Genomic DNA, 21,727 nt, shown 5'->3' on the forward strand with positions numbered 1-21,727 from the left:
GTGCAACAAGACAGGCCTGAAGTGTGTTCAGATGGATTATCCAACCCCTGAAAATCTCAAATGTCTAATTTAATTCTCATGCTTTGATAGTGATAGTTTGATAGTAATGATAGAGAAAATGAGAGGAGAAAAACAAAATCCAGGGAGGACAAAAGCTGTAATTTCAGACTTCAAGATGCTTTAATCAAACTTTGTCGGATATCTGCATGGCTGGTCGATTTTCAGCATCATTTATCTTTAGTGCATCTCCAGATCAAACATGAGCCACACCAGACAAGAGCTCCTAACAACATTTGTTTAATGGTTCGAGACAAAACCAAAACAGAAAACACACAATCTCATGATTAAGAACATGCAAACTGGAAATACAAAAACCCATGGATTTGACATCCACGTCATCTTGAAACAGACACACAGTGCAGAGTCATGGGACTGCTTAACAGTCTGTCATCCTTAGAAAACAATCCAAATGGGGCAGGAAGTGGCGTGACAACAAAAAGCGAGACAATGGGCATGTGAGGTAAAGGGGAAAACAGCACACACACAAAGAAAAACAGTAACATGGAGAACAGTCTGTTTGTTTTACACACGTGTACATAAATACATAAGAGGCACGTTTGACAGATAATAACCACCTACGGGGTGATCACGTCAGTCATGTTCGGGACGAGCTTGTCCTTTTGTCTTCAGTGAGAAAATAATCACATCAGCTTCTCTGAAGTTCTATCAAGTTTAACAGAATTGTCAAAATCCAGATTTTCCAGACATACTCCACGATAATTAATGTTTTGTCTACTCAGTATACCAAATTCATGTTGGTTGGTGGACAAAGTCAAAAGGAAGTTGCTTTAACCTGGATTGCGAAGAGATAAACGCCACCAAATACAAAGCTATGAGAACAAAAAAAAAAGTGCAACGGGATGTTTGCAGTCACCCTGTTGGTCTTTGATCCTTTGCATTTCCATCCTACAGAGCGCCACACTTTCAAGACAAACTCAGGGTTCCTCCATGCTTTTCTCTCAGGGCCTTCAGTTCTTCAGCCGCGCGTACACTGCGGATAGTGCTGAGGAGTGCGAATTCGGTTGCACCAGGATCGTTGTCTTCCTTCCTCAGAGCGTTTGTCATATCCAACAACTTTTTAAGACTAACTGTGACAGTGATAGGAACCCCAGACATTGCAAAAATCATTGAAACACCTCCAATAAGCCTTAGTGGTTAACTCCACCGCCACCATCTGCTTTCACTAAAATCAGTAGCATCAATAGCAACTCCTTCTTTGACATTTCCGAGCTGCGTCGTACAAGACACGACGAGTAGATCAGACGACATGAACTACAGTGATGAAGACACACTTTCACTGGAGGTTTGTACCCTCCTGGTGAAGCTCCCGCGCAATGAGAAGTGAAACACACAAGTCATTTAAGTGAGAGCACAGTGAGCGCTGGTTTCTCATTGGTCAGATCTACATCAGAGCCTGGGGCTGAAAACTGCAGCTTTTTAAAGCTGGGACGCTGTCCTGTTCATCAGTAGCACGTGCTTTACCTCACATGTGGGACTTCGATCCTGTCCCTCTTACTATCTTAAAGCGATAAAATGTCATAAGAGCCAAGTTCACGCCTTACTGCTGTAAGACCAGGACGAACACGAGCCAGAAGCCTGACTCCATCTTGACTGAACATTTGGAAAATGATCACCAGCTTGTCCTCCAATCCTCTTCCACAAAACAAACTGATGTGCAGGTGCAGGAAGTGCAAATCAACTTAAGCTGGAGTTAGTTGTGACTGAAAAAAGTGCCTCTTGACAGACGGCCTATGTGCCAAATTGATCAGGGGATTGAATTTGGAAAAAAGGCCTACGGTCTGGTTCAGTGAAGTATATATGTTTTCAAAATTGCCAGAATTTGAAATGAGGTTTTGTGTGGTGTTGTTGCATGTAAAAAGAGAACGTAAGATAAGACATCCAGGGTCAAAGTGCCAAGACAATACTTACAATCTATGTTGCTCTACTTGATCTGAAGCAAACAGCCATACAGTTTATCAATTAACAGTATGTTCTGTGTTTTTAATGTAGGATGTTAAATGTTTAGTAATGAAATTTAGATCATGTCAGTAATGCTGTCATGTATTACTTGACTAATACACAGATCCTAAATTATCATCACACCATGATGCCAATATGAAGAGCTTACCTGAATTATCAGGTAAGCTGCGGGGTCAAAAACAAAGACAACTACCTAACTGGTCATCACGGCGTCCAACGTTTATCACAAAAAGTCCTGAAGGAGGAAAGAAAACGCAACAGATTGGTTGGTCACAAAGCAAAACAAAAATAAAAGCCGTCTGGAGTGCGCCCAGGATAAGCACAGTCATCATGTCTCAGATATGCCTTTAGTGAGGCCGTGGGGTTTCCCCTGGCTTCCTCCAGGGCTGACGTACTGGCTCTGTGGCCTGGGGACTGCAGAGCGGCCAGACGGGAGTCCTGGTTATCCAGCACTTAGTTTTTTATTTCTTTTTCTTTTTTTAAAAAGGCCTTGATCCTCCTTTCAGGGTCAGACTCACATATTCTTCAGTGCGAGTCCAGAGGAGATGGGAGGGGGGAATTCTTGGCAACAGGAGGGGGGGGGGGGGGAGCAACAGTCTTCATTTGTGTGTTGTACTGATTCTAAGATAAAAACCAGTGTGTTTGAAGGTTATATTATACAGTTCTAAGGAACAGTAGAGACAGACAGGCGACCGGGAGGTTATTGGCTGTTGAGGGTTGCTGAATGGGAGGTGAAGCAGTGTGTGTGCTGTACGGCCCGGCGTTAAAACACAGAGCGCAGTGGCATCGTCTGTCTGGATCTTGAGCCCACACACAGGGCTGAGGGTGGAGGAGGGGCCTCATCTATGAGTCCAGAGAATCAGCTGGAGAAGGGAGAAGACACAAACAGGCAGACGGGTGTGAGAACAGACAGACCGACAGAGCGAGACAAAAAATGCAATATTTCCCCCAATTTCTCTTACGCTCTTTCTACTTTGATCCTCCGAGCTGAGTAGCTGGTGGAAATTGAAGAGATTCGCTCCTAAAAATGGGTCACATCTCGTCCACAAAAAACCCTCGACATCCACTTTCATATCTTCAGTACAATTAATCTGCAGTAAGAAAGTTTGTTGCTGCCCTCAAGTGATTTACACTCATGTTTCATTCTCAAGACAAAATCTTTTTACTTGTGATGCTTCCTCTGGGATTCATGCATGCTTTTATTTGATGGAATTTAGTTTTCATTTCAATATTGTATAACTTTCCAAAGAAAAAACTCAGTCACTGTGTATTTCTAAAGAATACTAAATACTGCACCAAGAGCTGTTAGCCTGAAAGAGGCCAGGTAGTGCGTCATTTAACGCTCCTCCTGATGCACAGCTTTGTGAGTACTGTCGGACTGGAAACTGTCCAAATGATGTGTCCCGACACGCGTCCTCTCCTTACCTTCTTGTGGCGGGTCAACACTGATCTCCTCCGTCTCCTCCCTCGCCTCTTCTGTGTCATCCCTCATCTCCTCGTCCGCGTCTTCGTCATCTTCTAGCTCGCTGGCAATGAGCTGGCGCGCCAGCTTGATGTTCAGGCCCTCATTGTAGTGCATCTTCCTCATCATCTGAAAATGCTTCTTTTTGGCTGCAGAGGAAGACACATTTGAAAATCGTTGTAATTTGCCAAGAGCAATGGGTGCGTGCAGAGTTTAGGGTGGTTAATGATGCTGCTGGTACAGTCCAAGCTTACGGAGGAAAACATCATCCATGGAAAGATTGGGAAACATTCATGCATGGAAATCTTCTCCTGCATTTCTATTGTTTCTGTGACACACTTACTTTAAAACAGGTCGAACTCCAAATGGGACACGGTGAAGCAACTGAGGAGGCTTATTGTAGTGAACACTAACTTTGTAGTGGACGGTAAATGCTCTGAAATAAGGTAAAAAGGAGGGAGCGACAGACTTAACGAGAGGCTTATGAAGAACATGCTCGGTAAGTGTAAGTGTGAGTGATGATGTGCCGCTGACAAATTTGGCATTTAGATTTTAATGTGCACACATCCGTGACAGGTGGAGATGCAAAGCAAACAGTGAAGGTTGGAATGAGGTCATTTCATCCCGGCACTGCAGTGCAGCTACACTGAAGTCTGACACACAGACTGACCTCAGTCAACCCACGTTATTAGATTTTGTCAATTTATGTCTGGACATAGTTGTACGAGCACTTTATACACATATTCACTATTAAGTAATTGCTTATTAGCAGGCATATTAGTAGCAATAAGTGCTTAATAATAACTAATAAAGAGCCAATATACAGCGACCGCACATGATAGTTAGCAACTAGTTAATGGTGAATGTGTAAATTTATACATCCCAACATTCCCTACAGGCTGAATCAGCTCGTCTCTGCAGCTCTAAAACTGCTGTTCAAATTTTCCTATAGGTGGCGCAAGCTGGCACGTCTAGAGCTGCGTGTCAAAAACTGCTGATGCTACAGCTCTGCAGCAAGGCTGCATTGATCGGGTTTACAGTTTCCAGACTGTTCTCTTGTTTTCACTTGCATGGTAAAGACATAAATATAGAACGACGGCCAAGAACGGAGAGTTTGTAGGCAAAATCTATCCTGTTAATATTCCACTGTGTGTGTGTGTGTGTGTGTGTGTGTGTGTGTGTGTGTGTGTGTGTGTGTGTGTGTGTGTGTGCCTGTGTTTATGCAGCATGCAGCACAACTGACATCTCTGTATCTGAAAGTGAGAGCTATGAGAGTGCACATTGAAGGGCAAGGTCAGAGAACGGTCAAAAGCATACTGACACAGTGAGTGTGTGTGTGTGTGTGTGTGTGTGTGTGTGTGTGTGTGTGTGTGTGTGTGTGTGTGTGTGTGTGTGTGTGTGTGTGTTTGTCTGTGGGAAGTCAGCTGAAGGTCAATAGCACAAAGAACACTTGAGCCTTTTCCCAAACCAGTCTCCCTTGCAGCTGCACAGGACACTTTGTGTTAAGGTGGAGGGTATAAATAAACAGGTGAACTATGGGATGCACTTGTCACCATCAGGAAGAAACAGCCGTTAACATGGCCACCGTCTCACACCCTTCTCATTCAGCTGCTGAGTTCTGACCATGATGTTTCCCGTTGAAACAAAAACATGATTTCATGATATTATCATAATAAGAATGACCATGTTTACCTTGTTCTTCAGGACTCAGCTCCTCTTCCTCCTCCTCGCTGCTCTCTTCTTCTTCCTCCTCTTCCTTCATGAAGCGAGGCTCTGAGCCCTCTGCTGCCACCAGCCTTGAAAGAAGATAAAAAGGAAAGAAGTTTCAACTAATTGCCCCTTTAGAGTATTTCCACTCCCATTTTGCCTTTCCTGTGATTTGTTTTGACCATATGTAATGAGCACACGACCAAATAGAATCAGGAAGCCATCCTGAAGTCATTGTGGATGGATTTAGAAACTACTGAAGAGGCTTTCTGTGGAGAGAAACAGACAGGGGAGGAACACATATGGAGAGATATTAGGTGAGGGAGGAAAAGAGAGTAGGCACAGTGATGGTGAAGGGAAGTGAGCGTGTGCGTGTGTGTGAGCACTCAAGCATGAGACAAAAATAACAAGAGTTACTATCCCCGTCTCTCACACTCACAAAGAGCTTTAACAGCGGAGGACAAAATGAACAATGGTTTATGGCTCAGTGGACAGTAGTGAATCGGAGCAAATGCTGAGGGAAACTAACCACTTACTGTACTACTGCTGGCCTGATTCACACAGAGAGGAGACAAGCAATTTGCCGACAGAGTGCAAAATGCAGCAGTAATGGTGTCGCATGTCCAATGTGGCTAGGACATGAAGACATGAAGTATAGCTGAATAAGTGATGAATGACAGAGGAGACAGAGTGGATGTTGGCGAGGTGACACAACAAGAGGATAGAGGAAAAAAGCAGCTGTTGTACTATCTGGAGGGTTTAGCGTAAAACAATGGAAGGCACTTTGTGTGGAAGTAAACAAAGACGGCTAATTGACTTGCAAGCCTGGAGCTAATCACTATCCTCTCTGTGGCACACATGCTCAAACTAGCTCATCCCATCCCTGCATCAATGCACTTATGTAAGGCCGATGGCCCACAGCAGATACACTTCTCGAGCTCCCATTTCCATTCAGAAGGCAGCTCGACATACTTTTCTGAACATAGAGGCTTTACAGGATCGAGTTTCACCCCACTTGGTTTTTAGAGCTTATAATACAGTCAAAGATCGTTCATTTCAAAAAGATATTGGGCGAGCAATCAGCTCATTCCTGCTCCAAAAACATTTCCTTGTAAGGCAACCATGCTGCTGTCCCACACAAACTAAAATTGCTTTATAAGGACATGTCAAGACATGTAAGACACATATAAAGACATCTAAGACAAATCAATAACATCTTGGTGATAGCAAGTAAAAATAAATATATTCCAAACATAATTCCAAAGAAGTATATTCTCAGTCAGCTTTTGACTGATACTGTTTCACAGTCGTGCACTATGGAAGCACATTGCAGAGCTATTCCAAACAATGCATAACTCCTCTTTTCCCTGGAATTCAAGGATGATGGGAAACACCCACAAACCCATTGTTTATTGATCTGCAGCTCGGGTGGCTGAGAGTAAAAATGCAGGAAGCTTTTCCATGAAAACAAAGAAATGCCGTCGGTTGGCGTTCAACCAGCACACAGTGGACTGCTAAGCTCCACACGGCAACAAGGGGATGGATCATATCTGTCTGGTTTCTAATTCATGGCAGAGCGTTTGTGTGTGTGCGCAGCATGTAATAGAGACGTGCTTTAGATAGGCGTGTTTTATGTGTTTTTTAACACAATTAATTCATTGCTGTATCAAAACATAGAACTAACTGGATGTGAGTATGCAATCATACTAGGACATGGCATGCGTGCACACAAACATTACATCATAGATGCGGTACACAGTGACATGGCTCCTTTAAGGCGGCAGTATATTTTGCAACATGTAAGTTTTTCGTAAAACTCTGCTTACTTCTTCTTTTTAGTACTCTTGAAGTTACACATTGAGCAGACCTGCAGTGAAACACACCACTGTGTGCTCAATGAGCAGTCTGAGGACACGCCAAGCTGAATGTAGTCTGGGGTACACTGCTGACCTTCACCATGGTTCTCTCAGCTCTATGTTCTTTGAGTGGAAAAATGAAGAAGTTTGTCAAGGTGCATTTAGCGAACCTAGCCTGGAGCACTGTCAAAGGCAGCGGTGTAGGTTGGGAGTGAGTGTGCTGCCTGCTGTGTCTTCATGCTGTGCGTGCATGTGTGTGTGTAAACTACATGTTTCCAGGGGAAGATTGATGTTTCCACAAAAACAGTATTGCAACTTCTTTGGCGCTGTAGTGTTGTCCTAAATGTTTCTTTGTGTAATGCTGCAGTAAAGTGGTCACTGGGTGTCTAAAGGACGTCAGAGGCTGTAAAATAAACACGCTTATCAGTTTTTGTTACAACACTGTCTTGTTGGAGGACAAGGACATTGGCAGGTGTGTTTAAGTGTGGATTATCTGGGCTACACCTAAGAGTGAGCAAAATCAAATATCTCACACTGCCCCAGCAGCTGTGGCCAACCTAACCTAACCATCCGTCCTGTCATTGCTTGCTTTCTCCCTCTGTACATGGTTTGTACTTATCACCCTCCATTCACATGAAGTTCTTACTTTGATGCCAGGTCATCAGCCGCGAGTCCACTGTGGCCATCCGAGTCACTCAGCGCCCCCTCATCATCGTCGTCCCCCACCATCCTGAAAGAGGGAATTTAACTGAGTAAAGATAAGATGAAAATGGGGCTTGGGAGGGGGGGGGGAGGGAGGGGTCAGGCGCCCCACAGACAAGGTGACAGAGGAGATGAGGGGTCAAGAGGAAGGAGAACACAGAGAGAAATGTAGACAGGAAAAAGGACGACGAGGAGAGGAAGAGGAAAGGTCTGTGACGAGGGTGACCTTCCCTGCAGCACTGTGACATATTGGATTACACACCTGCTGAGACATCCCAGTAACATCAACACACACACAAACCAACTCCAACTCCTGCACTGGTTAGTGCTCTAAACACGGTACATGATCATTTTAAGTGTAGCTGGAGGTATGTATTTTTAAAGCATCTAACAAATCAAAGTGTTCACATGGATTATAATTTCAAATTTAACATTTAAGTTATCGTTTAAGGATCAGCTAAACACAATTTTAACAGTGTTATCAATAAAAACAGACAAAAGGAAATTTGGTCAGAAGTCTCTGACCTGTTGTAAGGTGTGCTGGGTTCATCTATCTTCATCAGGCCATAGTCCTTGTCAGCTGGATGGTACGTGGCCAAGATGTTCATCTCATCCCATTTCTGGGACTTCTTCCTTTAAAAGAATCAAAGAAAAAAAACACACACAGTGAAGTAAATGACGGGCACTCCATATGGACCACTGCACAGCAGCCACCCACCCACCCACCATCACATCCAGCAGATTCCTCCAGGGAGAAGAGTGACCAGATTTAATCTAGGACTGAACGTGCCCCAGTTTTCACTCAGACTGCGTATTTTGGGAACGCGCAGACAAAGAAGCCCGTAAATGTCAACGGCCCCAATTTGGTTTCTGAGGACTTTCAGGAACTAACATGCTATTCTGTTTTTGTGTCAAGGTAATCCATCCCGGATGTGTGTAAGGTTCTGAGTGAGCGCAAGGGCTGATAAAGCTGTGAGAAGGTCAAAAGTCCAACAACAGTCTCATTCAATACAATAGAGTCGATTTTTGTTCTACCTCCCTGAAACACACCTGTTCCTAATCCTCCAGATGGTTCCATTCTCATCTGGGGAATAAAGTTGTCACCTTTGCATACTCCGTCAGGGCTTTCTGTTCAAAATCACTGTAATCCTTTCTGCCCTTTCAAATCCTTACGGGAAATGCACAGAAACAAAAGCCAAATCTGCACAGGATGAGAAATTTTGCTCAAGGGGATAAAGAGAGAACACCTGCTGTTACAGCTCAGGGGACAGGAGGAGGAAGTATTTGTTTTACCTCCGAAAAAATACATTATTTCACTGCAATTTACTTTATTGTGATGCATTTTGCTTTTGTTTCTCTAGCCTCACTCTCCATTTTTCATGTGGAATGGCTTTTCTCTTTTCAGTTTACTATAAGCCTGTGGTGTTTTCATTGTCTCATTAGCACCATGTGTACTTCTTCTTCACACTTTTTTTTAATCACCTTAATTTCCAAACAAACTAAGCTGAAACTTGGAGCTATAAATCCAGGTGCTTTAGGGAGTTATCCAGCTTGGGTTAAACTACCTCTGCTCTCCCTAGCCTCTCCTGCCAAGGAACAGCACATCAGTCCTGACCTTGTTCGTGGAACAAAAGGCTGGGTATCATGGGGTGAGAAGTGGGACAGAGATGATAAACCCACTGCCTGCTGCTGCAGAGCTCCCCTACGCCTCTCACTCAAAACCGACCTGAGCCACCCAGACTTCGCAAATCTCTGTCCCAGAGTGCTAGAGAGGGTGGACTTCTCCTACGCACCAAAGATAAGCTGCAAATCAAAGGAAATGTAAGAAATCAATTTTCATATTCTCTCCAGTTAATGCCCTGTGGAAAACCCTGAGCCTCTGGCACTTTGCATTTCCAAAAAAATCCACGAAAATCAACTTCTTATGCAGGATAATAGGGCCGTATAGGTATTGTCTGTACCACTTTAGCTCCTGCAGGAAACAGTGACACGCACACACAGAAGTTCATCAATAAATCAGTCAATCTGATTGGGCACGCTGAGCCAAGTCAGTTTGCCTGATGCTGTACTGACTCTGATTCTCAGAAGGTCGCTTTGGTATTTAGCTTTACTTAACAAGCTTTCATGTGCCTTGAGAGCTTAACAAGTGGATGAAAAGGCAGATGTGCACTGAGTTGCCAGTTTATTAGGTACGCCCAGCTAAAATAATGCAGGAACAATCCTGTTTTAGAGAGGTGTTCATTCAACTGTATGGTCATATTAGAGGCTGCAGTTTGTGGTATTGTTGAACTGTACTGCATTATGCTGATAAGTATTTCTATTACTTTGTCCACCCATTTATATGACTGACTGTCGGTTAAATACCCGAGAGTAGGCAGAAACACTGGACAGGAATAGTTTCATCAACATTTTCTAAAGCAAGTTCAGACCTGAGAAATAAAGACCACTCTCTCCACTTCTCAGCACGAGGGTTGAAAAAAACTACTCTGAGATAACATCTGGAAGTGTGTGTGTGTGTGTGTGTGTGTGTGTGTGTGTGTGTGTGTGTGTGTGTGTGTGTGTTATGATGCTAGATGTTAATATGTCTGTGTGCATGTGTGTAGTTACACAACACATCCCAGAAGCAGCCAACCAAGATCTATTTCCACCAAACAGCTGCTTCCTTTAAATCCACTCCAGGCCACTCACTCATTCATCACAAAACCTGTACCACAGTGATGATGCACCTGCCTCTGCAAGAGGAAAAAAAACAGTACCAACTACTAGCACATACTAAATATAGAGCTGTATCTCTTCTGTGATGATGACTATCTCTCGAGGGTGGTCAACAGCTGGCGACAAAACGCTTCAGGAAAACTCATTAAATAGAGTGAGTCATCACTGAGAGCTGAGCTGTGCTATCGGGTAGCATAGTCGGAAGGTAGTGAGGAAAGGTCCAGCCCTGTGCTCTCCAGACAACAACAGCAGCGGCGGCAGCAGCAGCAGGCCTTTGTTTTACAGAGGAGAGAGTAACTGGTCTTCTGCATGCACACTATATACTGCCTCCGCATACTGTGTCATGGCCAGACGAGCAGCAAAGAACATTTGTACCAACCAGCTATTGCACTTTTAAAAATAAAAATTGGATGGAGATTTTCAGCCTTTTCCTGGAGTTGTTGGTATACACTCAACACAAGTGCAAATGACTCTTCCTTTGGCTCCTTCCTCAGGCAGCATTAAACGCAACACAAGATTAGACAAGTTTGAAGGATAGCCAACTAGATTTAGGACTAAAATGGTTTCTTAAGGCCACGCCATCTCTCCAGAATTTAGAGAAAAAGTGCATCAGAGGAGAAGCGGAGTAATGAATTCACTGGCCACATCAGAGGTCACGGTGTCGAGAAAGGCCATGTCCTCACAACATATGCAAGGGGATTTTCACTGTTCCCTGAAGAGAAAGTAGAATTAGTGTTTGGCAAAGTGAATCTAAAGCTAAACTGACCAAAATAAGTGCAGCTTCAACCATTTGTGAGGTTAAATGTTTCAATTCATTTTAACAAATTTACACTTGTACCAAGAATGCAGCATTGATGAGGTATTTTTACTCAATAAGCATTTATTTACAAAAATAAGTTAAGCTGATTAAGTAAAACATTACATATAGTGTCTTTGTACTGTTTTCAATTGAGTATATGTCAAAATGGATTAACAAATAATCACATTGTTTTACTTATGTTTTATACAGCATGCCACTGTTTTAGGAATTGAGGTTGTAGCCCAGAGGTGCTTAGACACCTGACGATTCTGACATTTCTCACCAACAAAGACCGTGCATTCATTTACTGTGCCTGCAGTTGACCTCAAACGACCTGTATACAGGAGGGTAAAATGTCTAAGTGCTATTTTTCTGTGCACAGTACAGAAAGTCAGAGATTCACTGCCTGCCAGTCAAACTGTCCATCACACAGTCAGGATGAGGTTTGTAAGACAGTGAAGGAGAGATTGAGTTTCATGGAAGCATCCATGAATTATATATGACTGGGTGTGAGGCTCATACATCACTGTTAACTGAATAATAGTGGGTGACTGAAGGAATAACAAAAGTGACGGTCTCTAAAAAATGGTTGAGGCCTTACGTTGCCCTACAGTGCTAAAGGAAGTGAACCGGAGCTGCAAAGGAAATATACAAACAGAGCATGTGGGCTCCTGTAAAACCCACACTTTCAGTTTTTTCATTTCTCATCTTTATATCTTTTCTTACCAAATGCACACATTTATTTTGTATTTTCATTGGTCCATCTTGTCTTCAGTTGAATTGACTTGTGTTGACTGAGGTTGTCTCCATGAAATTAAAAAAAAAAAAAAAGTTCTCTAATGTCAGTAACCAATAGCAGCTAGTGTTTAGTCATCTGGGCCCATGTTCTTTGTACAAATCTATACAGGAGACTGAATTGTTATAACACAAACAGGTGGTCAAACAAATCAATGCTGGGTGGGAGGTATTTGTAGAGCTAGCTCAGGATATCCTCTGAGTACTGTAGAATGAGCGAGGAAGACAGTGTGATATGTTCCACACAGTTGAAGGAGGAAAACATGGAAACAACATGAAAACATTTGGAATTTCCCCTCGCAGGATTAATAAAGGAATATTGAATCGAACATGTTTGGGCTGTTGTCAGCACTGCTGTCCAGCTAAAAAAACTTTTAAAAAAAGAGCAAGAACTTATTCAAATAATTGAGTGGATAGAAATCAATGTAGGAGTATCTGCTGATATATAAGCAAGCATGTGCACTCTGTATGCATCCAGACAAATGAGGGTGTGTGTATTTGTTTTAAACTGGGAGCTGACAGTGGCAGCATGGCACAGCATGGTCAGCCTTCTCCGTGCTGCTTGGCTGCACACAGGATCCTTCCAGAAAACTCTTTTTCCTTTACTTCCTCCTCGCTCAAAGAGAGACTATTTTTGTATCAACACAGAAAAAGCTTGGTTCACTGTTGGGAATGGAATTCACTAATAACTGCCACCCTTCTATGGCCTAATTTCTCACGCTGCTGCTCAGAGAGGACTGGTACTGATGTCTAGACCTGGCAGCATAGGAGAGGCTGGAGACACATAAATCACAAATTCAACATCCAACCTTAACCAACTTTTGGAATTGCTAGATACCTTCAAAAATAACTGGTAGGACATATAGATATTAGAACCATGAAGCTGATACATTTTGATATTGCTGTATATACATGAGCAGAAGCATCATGCTATAACCATGTATTTTTTAGAATGACTTCTAATTTGTGGAAGACACAATTTTAAAGGAATTGAAATCTCAATATGATTCTACGGAAATATTCAACTGGTAATACTGCCAAACCCAACTGTTACCGAGGGCAGAAACTCCTGTTAGCACCAAACATTTAGCAGCATTTGGCAGGTGGGTGGTGTTAATTCATCGCCCTGACTGTAAATCAGACAGAATTAAATTCATGTAAAGCCTACAAAGGCCTCATATGTTTGTGTATTTATATTTTTGAGACTTAATCACATCAACATATTTTAAGTCCTGTTTGTTGGCAACATGTTTCAAATAATGTTTTTGTTTGTAATAGTTTCCAGCCTGTGTTTTTAAAGCAGACTGGCAGATGTGCTTTGCATTGAGATACACTTGCTCCAGGGCACTTTGAAATCTTCAGACCCTAATGTGGCAGTGGCTGCTTTTAAAATTGAGTTTATATTCATCAATTTCCATTATAATGCCACCGTTGCTAAAATATGGCTATGCCGGCAACAACACAATCTATTTCAACAGCCTCACTCAGAGAGCTCTGCATGTCCACAGCTTCCTGGGGGCAGAGAGACGACTGAGAGGTGGCTGTGGGAGAGCAGAGCGCCGAGGAGACTGAACAGGGGCTGGTGATCTGGGGCGTTATGTCTCGCTGCCACAGTGAAAGTGTCAGTGTCAATGATATCAATGCATAGACAGGACAAGGCTCCAGAGAGAGAAACCAACTTCCAGGCCAACCCAGAGGCTGAGCACCTACTGGAAAACAGCTGAAATAGCAACCCCAGACAAGTTATCATGATTTGCATGTCAGCAGATCATTACGGATCCTCAACGCGCCCCCAAACTGTGAGATTTGCCCTCCAATGTTCTTGACCACATCTGAATTGCTCCATTGCCATCCAACACAGTGGATATTTTAGTTTGGCGTCCTTCAATGCATGTGGATGAATGAGCCAGACTATAATCCTGGCCAAGATCACGATGGAAGTCATGCAGAGCAATCTGAGATGTCCTCTAACAACGCATCTAATAGGTGCCTGGACTAAAGGCCACATGAGAAGTGTACAGGACAACAGTTATGATGATTATGGTCAATATTAAACTGCAGTCTTATGATATGTTGCAGGAGAACTAAAGCAGAGGTTGGAGTGGGATTATCAGATCAGAACAGTCTTGTTTACCACAGATTGCTGCCTCTTTTGACACAGACTAAGGCGTCTGTGCCAGCGCAGGCCTGTAACACAGCTGTCAGTGTCAGATGTTTCATCAAGTGTTTGTCACCAGAGATGTAGTTCAGGGTACATCCAGGTCTGGGTTTCCTACCAATTGGTTTGGGCTCGTTTCAGTCTCCATGATTCACATAGCCTGTCAAAAACTTTAAGCAGCAAACACTTGAATTTCGTAATTTAAGGCTTAAACGATAATGATGATGATGATGATGATGATGATGATGATGATGATGACAGACGGTGATAATGATGATAATGACAGATGAGAATATGACAATAACTTTGGGTGTAAACAACACTTACTGTACAGGTATGAGCCTTAGTGCGCGACCTCTGTTTGAGTTGGTGTTAATTTGTCCTGTTTTGGTCATTTTTGTCTATGGGTTGTCACTGTGTAGCGATAATTATTAACCATATTCTTTAATTACCACTAAATTAAGTTCAGTTAAGTAAGTCGACGCTCAGTTTTTGTGGTTTCGCGTCTTTGTGAACATTCGTTAACAGCCGTTACGAACACATGCAGTTACCTGCTGTGACTGACATTATTGGCTAGCGAACAAGCTAACCTGGCAGAGGTACACGTTAGCTTTTGGTTACTCTGTCACCACGATTTCATCGTTCAGGAGAAACGACCCCACAGTCCCCAGAAAGAACCAGAAACTTTTCACGGAGACAGCGTATGCAGTTCTCGAGCACTGACAGCCAAATAGCTGACATTTAACGTTACGTTAGCCTGACAGGGGAGTAACGTTAGAAAGGCTAACAAGTGTCTAGCTAGCTAACGATACCTGGCTACCAACCTCGCGACAGCTAATAAGAAAACTTACTGTTGGTCATCCTCCGAGAGTCCAGGGGCTTGTTCGGGAATCTCTGCCTGTACGTCGACGGGCAGCGATTTGACGTTTGTCCCGCTGTTCTTGTTTTTCAGGATGCCTTTTATCGGCCGGGGAGCTGCCATTCCCACACGCTGACTGTCAGACCGGCTGGCTCAACTATTTCTATTCAACTGATTTTCTGAGTGTTATTTCTGCGAATCAGTTGCCAACAGGTTCAGTTTTAAGCATGACCCCCGTCATAACTCAGTGCTCTTCCATGAAGTCAGGACAAGCCTTGGCAGGATCCTACGCGCACTGCTGGTTAAGCATGTCTACTCTCCGGTTGTTCACTGACTGGCGGGGTTACAGCACGACTAGCGGGTCGACTAGACTCGCAATCTCGCGAGATTTTAAAGCGTTAGCGTCGACGGTCCTGTGAGAATTACAAATGCTGCCTTTCTGTGCTCGGAAAATTCTGTGTCATGAAGGCGACTTGTGCCTTGTATTTTAGAAATTGATATAAATTCATAAATAGCAAAATAAATTGCTAAAAATATTAATTTGAGTATAAAACACACTTCTCTGAGCTTGAAAAATATCTGTTTGATGTTCCAGTGGTTTCATTTGAAATCCCATTGCTTTTCTTTCCAATATTATCTTTGTATCTAGAACATATCTACAACATTTTTTAACAATTTTAATGATTCCCTCCCAACATTGTGTTCATTCCCAACACTGCATGTACAAGAAATACATCTGCATAGAAACCAGTCACTCTGAATGTATCATTTAATTGTCACTTTTAAGAACAAAGATGCAAGAATACAAATTATTTATACCAACAAAAGCATTCTACAAATCATCTATGTTATGTTATCTTTCATTTTATGCTGTAAACCCCTGTAAAAGTCATATCTGTAAAACCTCAAACCTGGTAGTAAAATGTTGTTGGGTCAGTTATCTGCATTATCCTTGTCTTTATACATCCCTCGGAAGGCACTATTAATCTCAATGAGTTGTCCTGTTAGGAGAGAAATGCTGCAGAGCTAGGAGGGCATTCTGAGCTTCTTCCGTAGACTGTAAAATAAATAGTGGACAGAGCCACTGTGAAATCACAGGGTGCATGATCAGAGTTTGGTGTTATGGCTGTCACAGTCTCATGACATGAGGCCAAAACTGCCATGGATACACATTGTTTTGTTTATTTGTACATAGGTGCACCTGCCAAATGCTTGCACATAGATATTACATACAAAGAAGTTAAAAGCTGGGCAAGTACTGCTGTCTTAGATTAAATACTTTGTTGGACTTTCTATCTATCTATCTATCTATCTATCTATCTATCTATCTATCTATCTATCTATCTATCTATCTATCTATCTATCTATCTATCTATCTATCTATCTATCTATCTATCTGCATAACAGGCAGAGATTGGGCTAAGCGCATTAAAGCAGACAGGTTTAACTTACAATGACAAACTAAGCCTGAGATATGCTCCTCAGTTGTCACTCTGAAGGATCCTTCATTGTCAGCAGTGTTTCAGGCAGGCGATGCAAGTTGGGCTGATGGGTGACAGATCTGGATGGAATTAGGCTGTGGCACCAGGATCTATGAGTATCAGGTGTAGACGCGCTTCCTGATCAGGGTCCGTGCTATGCTCAGCTGCTTCAGCCAAGGCTTCTCTGTGAAGGTACTGTATAAGAGACACATACATTACATACAGTAAACTAAAGCTGTCATGTATATCATTGGATTAACATCTATATGTCCTTATCAATCATTAAGATCTTCCTGTTTTGTAAAGTAAAGAAATCTTCTGTTGTGCCACAAAATTATTTATACATTCAAATTTCCCAGCAAATCCAACCATGTAGCACAAAGTGTAAAAAGTAATGCAGAGGTCAGTCTCATTACAGAAGCCCCTCAAGCACCTTCAATGTAATTAATGACTTACTGTACATGTGCCACTTACACAAAAGTAAATGCAAGTACCCTACTTACCAAGAGCAGTGAATACATCTGTACAAAAACTGAATTAGCAACTACAGACAGAATTACAGACGGAAAATGAAGTACTGTGTAAATAATTTTAAATCTTTAAATATCCTTTGCTGTGAACCTCAAATTGATGGCATTAATTAGACTCATCAGGGTGTGTTTTTATTGCATATGAACATATAATATACTGTACAGTACAAAGGACAGAGACCTGGCTATAGTCAAGCAGTATATGGCGTTATCTCTTGGTGTTCGGCCATAGCGGTGAGAGAAGGACTCCAGAATGTGGGAAGATTTTGGTGATGCATCAACAAACACCGGTCTGGGAATGCTTTTGCTGCTGGTGATTGGCGGGAGTATAAACTTGCCCCTGCCTAAGCTGCTGTCTTCCTCACTGATTTCATCCAAAAAGCCACCTTTACTACTTTTTGCACCTTGTTTCTGCTCTGTCAAGTCACCAGGGTTCACAGACTGCAGGGTGAGTTGGGTTGGTGCTGTTTTGGAGGGGAGGTGTGATGCTGAAAATAATGTGCTGACAGGAGGTAAGGGCTGCAAAGCTTTGGACCTAATTGTTCTCCTTGGTTTGATCACAGCCCTCCTAGATCTAGAAGACATATTTGGTTGGTTGAAGCCATCTACCAACAACATATCCCCCACCCTGGTCTTGAAGGCAGCGCTGATGTCCTGGCATCGATTGGAGGCTGCCCTTTTCCGCCCCAAACTCGCCCAGCGTTTAATTTGGAGGTATATACGCATGGACAGGGACAAGGTTGGCAGGGATACTACTGAACACAGCTTGTTGGCTAAATAGCGCACACAATCCCTGTGACCTCGCTGAAGAGCAATTTTCAAAGGGTCATGGCCAGCAGGGTCCCGACAAGCCAAGGTTAAAAGGTTCTTGGTGATAAAGAGTTTGAGGATGAGGAGCTGACTGCTCTCTGCAGCGATGTGGATGGGACACTTTAGGGTATCTGGGTGGGCGGTTTGGTGGCACCACTTGCGGTATGGATGGACTCCCACTGGATGCTCAGCATGCGCCCCCCTCTCCAGCAACCATTCAGCCAGATCAAGGTGGCCTAAAGAGGCAGCGATGTAGAGCGCTACCTGCAGCTGAAACCTGGAAAAGCAGGACAGAAAAGATTCACTTTAACAGTTCGATTCTTGTCACACTTTTATTTGTGAAGATAATTTCTGACCTCATCACTGGTTTCTTCTCGGAGAGGTGGCTATGGACTGTCAATCTCTGGCCCAGGAGGCAACCCTGGAGGAACTCCACCCATCCATCCCACGTGTCCAACCGGAGAATAGCGCCTTTGTTGAAAAAAAAAAAAAGTATGGACTTTCAAATAAATGTATTCTGTTTGATCAAGTTGGAGAGTTGGAAAGTCTGATAAAAGACACCAGCTCTGAGAAAACCCACTGAGTTACAGAGGAAAGTAGAACAGAGACAAGCAGATAGAGGCTACATGTAATACCAAGTTCATACAAATGTCATTCAGTATAGATTAAATACTGCATATGTTATACAACTGGAAGCAATCTAACCTTTTAGAAGCCAAGACAAAAACATGATATCTAACCTTTCACTAAATCAACTAAAATATTACTCGACCATTCACAATTTTAAAGATACTTGGCTACAGCACTCACTCTGAAGTTCACACATCAGTCACAAAGCAGCACAGACAGATAGCAGGCCATACCCACTTCAATGGCATAGTCTTGCAGTTGGTTGCAGTCATAGAGTTGTACACCAGTGGGTGTGCTTAGTCTGAAGGTGCTGACAGGGAGGCCACTTTGCACAGACACCACAGTTTTCAGTCTAGCCACAGACATATGCAGGAGAGCCTCACTTCCCATGATTGGTGAGGTTTCTCCTGTCACAGCGTTGAACACCCGCATCACAGGCTTTCGTTCACTCTGAAAAATAATCATGATGGCACAAAGGCCCTGCAGTTAATAGGACAAAAGAGTAAGTGAGGTCGCATGACGAATCCCTGTGTTTATTTCAAAAAGGTATCATATCCTGCTGAAGGGGTGATGACCTCAAAACCAAAAACTCTAACGTCAGCTAACAAAAAACTAGGAGGGGACAATTTCACATTTTTAGACCATTAAGTTGCAGTATATTCATTTGCAACTCCTGTAATCAAATTAAATTAAGGGTTGCCTTATATTATAGAAAAGGATGAAATATACTGTATACAGTGAATTGTCTAGCTTATCGCAGTGCACATAGTGTATAAAACCTGCAAAAGCTCTGTCCACGATTTACCATCTTGCATACAAATGGTTTGGTCTGAATACATGTATATAAATACACTTTTGAGAACCAGGGGTGACCTATTAAAGTGGACAAAAATGTGTTTATGTGAAATAAACAAAGGATGTGAAATGTCAAAGCAAAGTGCCTCAAACAAGACATACAAAAGTGTGGAGAGTGAAACTGGACCCAAACACGATAAGGCCTGTAGAAAAACAACTATTTTTATGAGAGGTCATTAAGTAATGACAAAAGCTGAAAAGGGACACACACACATGCTTACCACTGTCAACTTTTATACAAGGTTGCCTGGTGATGAGCCTGGAACATGTCCCAATACTACAAACTGAGTAATGGGGACAAGCTGTAGATCTCAGGCAGCCATAAACTCATTTCCCTCCGAGCTGCCGTTCACATGGGAACATCTTGTTCCCTATTAGTGCACCAGTCTGTGACAAAATTCATGCAGTGTAAGAAGGATGCCTTTGATGACAATTGAGTACAAGTAATGAATATGCATCCAGAAAGATACTAATTTAGCTGCCCTGAACTGAAAAGATTAAGAATAATGTGTTTTTCAAGTGAATTGTCAGTGATTGTATGTAGTGAGTGAGGGGATTGTAACACATGAAGCTCCTGTCACAGCAAGCATATAGTGAAGTGTTGCTGAGCAAGAAGTAAAATATGCATCAGTTCCAGGACACGACATGTATGTGACCTCTGACCTCCCTGAAAATTGATGAGTAATAAACATCTGCTCATTAATGTTTTGTTTTTGTGCAAATAAAATGTATTTTGATGCACTGCAATCATCTGTTTACGTAAGCCATTTTTAAACATAGCTTATGAAATGCTAGGCCTAAAGCAAAAAAAATCACTTCATCATCCTCTATCAATGTGTGTCGTTGTAATCTGATTGTATTTACTGCAAATCCCAACACAGCTGAAAATCTCTAAAAATAATTTAATACCTTCATCAGGCATCGGATAGCACTGCCACTTGTGATGCCCACGTCGCACAGAGCCCAGCTGTCCTGCAGCGCTGCACCACCGTAGCTCAGTTCCAGGTGCTGCCGGACCTGCTTGTCATCAGTGAGTTGCACAAGAAAGTTATCCTGCAGGAATAGACAGTTCTTGTTAGACCATGTTCAGCGCCTGTAGCTACATTTGCTAACTAATCACTGTTAGGCAATACTATACAATGCATAGTATTTCACCATAACAAGCAACATGATGTGTGAATCATCTGAATCTGAATCATCAGGCAGATTTTCAAAATGCAGTCAAAACTTAACAAGAAAATTAAGGTCCATTAACAGTGATGGCAAACCACTGCTGTAGCTTTTTTTTATTACCTTCACCACCTGCTTTATGGCCCCCACAGTCTGATCTGGGGGGATGTCAAAAGGCTCAGAGGAGCCCTCGAAGCAGATGAACACCCTCATGGTCGGGACATCCGTCCTCCGTTGGTCTGGCTCCTCTGTGGTGCTCTGGTTGGACAAAAGAGTGTGTGTGGTGTGTTTCTTCAGTGGCAAAAGTCATTGTTGGGAGGGGAGCCAGAGATGGGTGGGGAGGGTTTGGAAAAAAACACCACTTTGCGAAGTGGAGTCTAACAAGTCAACAAAACCATTTTAAATCCAAATTATTTGATAGATGCATTTAAAAAATTGTATTTCAAAACTGTCGATTTGTACAGAAGTTGATAAACCTTGGCTTATCTTTTTGGCTTTGTGACATGGTGGAGTTAAAAGTTTAAAGTTAACCAACAGACAAACATTCACATAATGTAAACAGAAAGATATCAAAGGGCAAGAAATTAGGATGAAATTGATCAAAAGTTTTGGAAAGAGTGTAGTAATTAAAAAAAAAAAAGCCCACATGCCTGGGATTGGCCATGGTGTAAGCATACATTAATATGCATAATATGCTGTATGTTATTTTTCTCTTGTACTACGGCACATATTAAAGTGTAGTTTAGTATGTCTTCATCACAAATCTCAAATAACTTTATAGAGACAGAAAAGTACTGTTAACATATTACAGAAGTAATCACAGTACAACATTGTACAGGCACATATATTCAGTACATTGTAAATCACAAAGAAGAGGTCTATCCCAGCATATGTAGATGTGTAATAAAATGCTGTGTTGTGTGTGATAACATCCTGTTATTGAGCCAGAAAACTGGACTTAGATTTAATCTCATCTGTACACCTCACTTCTCTCTTTACAATCAGACTTTACTGCACGTGCCTGGAACCTTAGTCGCAAAGTTCAGGAGTAATTCCAGACTTAGTATCTGAGGAAGACATTACACAGCAATACAGTCCAGTATGATAACAGTTATGTTATGTGTGTTTTATGTGTGACTCCACTTAGAAATGTAGACC

General features: G+C 42.4%; 2 protein-coding genes across 2 annotated transcripts; both read right to left on the minus strand.

Moving 5' to 3' along the window:
* Positions 1-1,105: 1,105 nt before the first annotated feature.
* On the minus strand, positions 1,106-15,457 carry ppp1r2 (protein phosphatase 1, regulatory (inhibitor) subunit 2). Its single transcript, XM_070961368.1, has 6 exons — positions 15,086-15,457; positions 8,293-8,400; positions 7,712-7,795; positions 5,195-5,298; positions 3,466-3,651; positions 1,106-2,903 (listed from the first exon to the last, which is right to left on the minus strand). The coding sequence occupies exons 1-6, from the start codon at positions 15,214-15,216 to the stop codon at positions 2,884-2,886; spliced, it is 633 nt and encodes a 210-aa protein (XP_070817469.1). The 5' UTR covers positions 15,217-15,457; the 3' UTR covers positions 1,106-2,883.
* A 1,122-nt stretch (positions 15,458-16,579) lies between these two features.
* Positions 16,580-20,782, minus strand: LOC139330088 (protein ANKUB1-like). The gene is made up of 6 exons (XM_070960819.1): positions 20,693-20,782; positions 20,309-20,452; positions 18,778-18,994; positions 18,271-18,385; positions 17,286-18,191; positions 16,580-16,769 (listed from the first exon to the last, which is right to left on the minus strand). Exons 1-6 carry the CDS (start codon positions 20,780-20,782, stop codon positions 16,694-16,696), a joined length of 1,548 nt encoding a protein of 515 aa, XP_070816920.1. The 3' UTR covers positions 16,580-16,693.
* Between the last annotated feature and the right edge of the window lie 945 nt (positions 20,783-21,727).

Source organism: Chaetodon trifascialis, chromosome 4 (genome assembly GCF_039877785.1).
Source record: "Chaetodon trifascialis isolate fChaTrf1 chromosome 4, fChaTrf1.hap1, whole genome shotgun sequence".
NCBI classification, from domain to species: domain Eukaryota; kingdom Metazoa; phylum Chordata; class Actinopteri; order Chaetodontiformes; family Chaetodontidae; genus Chaetodon; species Chaetodon trifascialis.

Bases quoted from the DNA above. Each gene is read 5' to 3' on its own strand.
- ppp1r2 (XM_070961368.1), bottom strand. From the start codon at position 15,216: ATGGCAGCTCCCCGGCCGATAAAAGGCATCCTGAAAAACAAGAACAGC. The intron at 8,401-15,085 runs GTAAGTTTTCTT...ATTCTTTTAAAG, and splicing joins CTCTCGGAGGATGACCAACA to GAAGAAGTCCCAGAAATGGG. The intron at 7,796-8,292 runs GTCAGAGACTTC...TCCCTCTTTCAG, and splicing joins CCCAGCACACCTTACAACAG to GATGGTGGGGGACGACGATG.
- LOC139330088 (XM_070960819.1), bottom strand. From the start codon at position 20,782: ATGAGGGTGTTCATCTGCTTCGAGGGCTCCTCTGAGCCTTTTGACATC. The intron at 18,192-18,270 runs GTCAGAAATTAT...CTGCTTTTCCAG, and splicing joins GAGAAGAAACCAGTGATGAG to GTTTCAGCTGCAGGTAGCGC. The intron at 16,770-17,285 runs GTCTCTGTCCTT...TCTCTTATACAG, and splicing joins TACTGCTTGACTATAGCCAG to TACCTTCACAGAGAAGCCTT.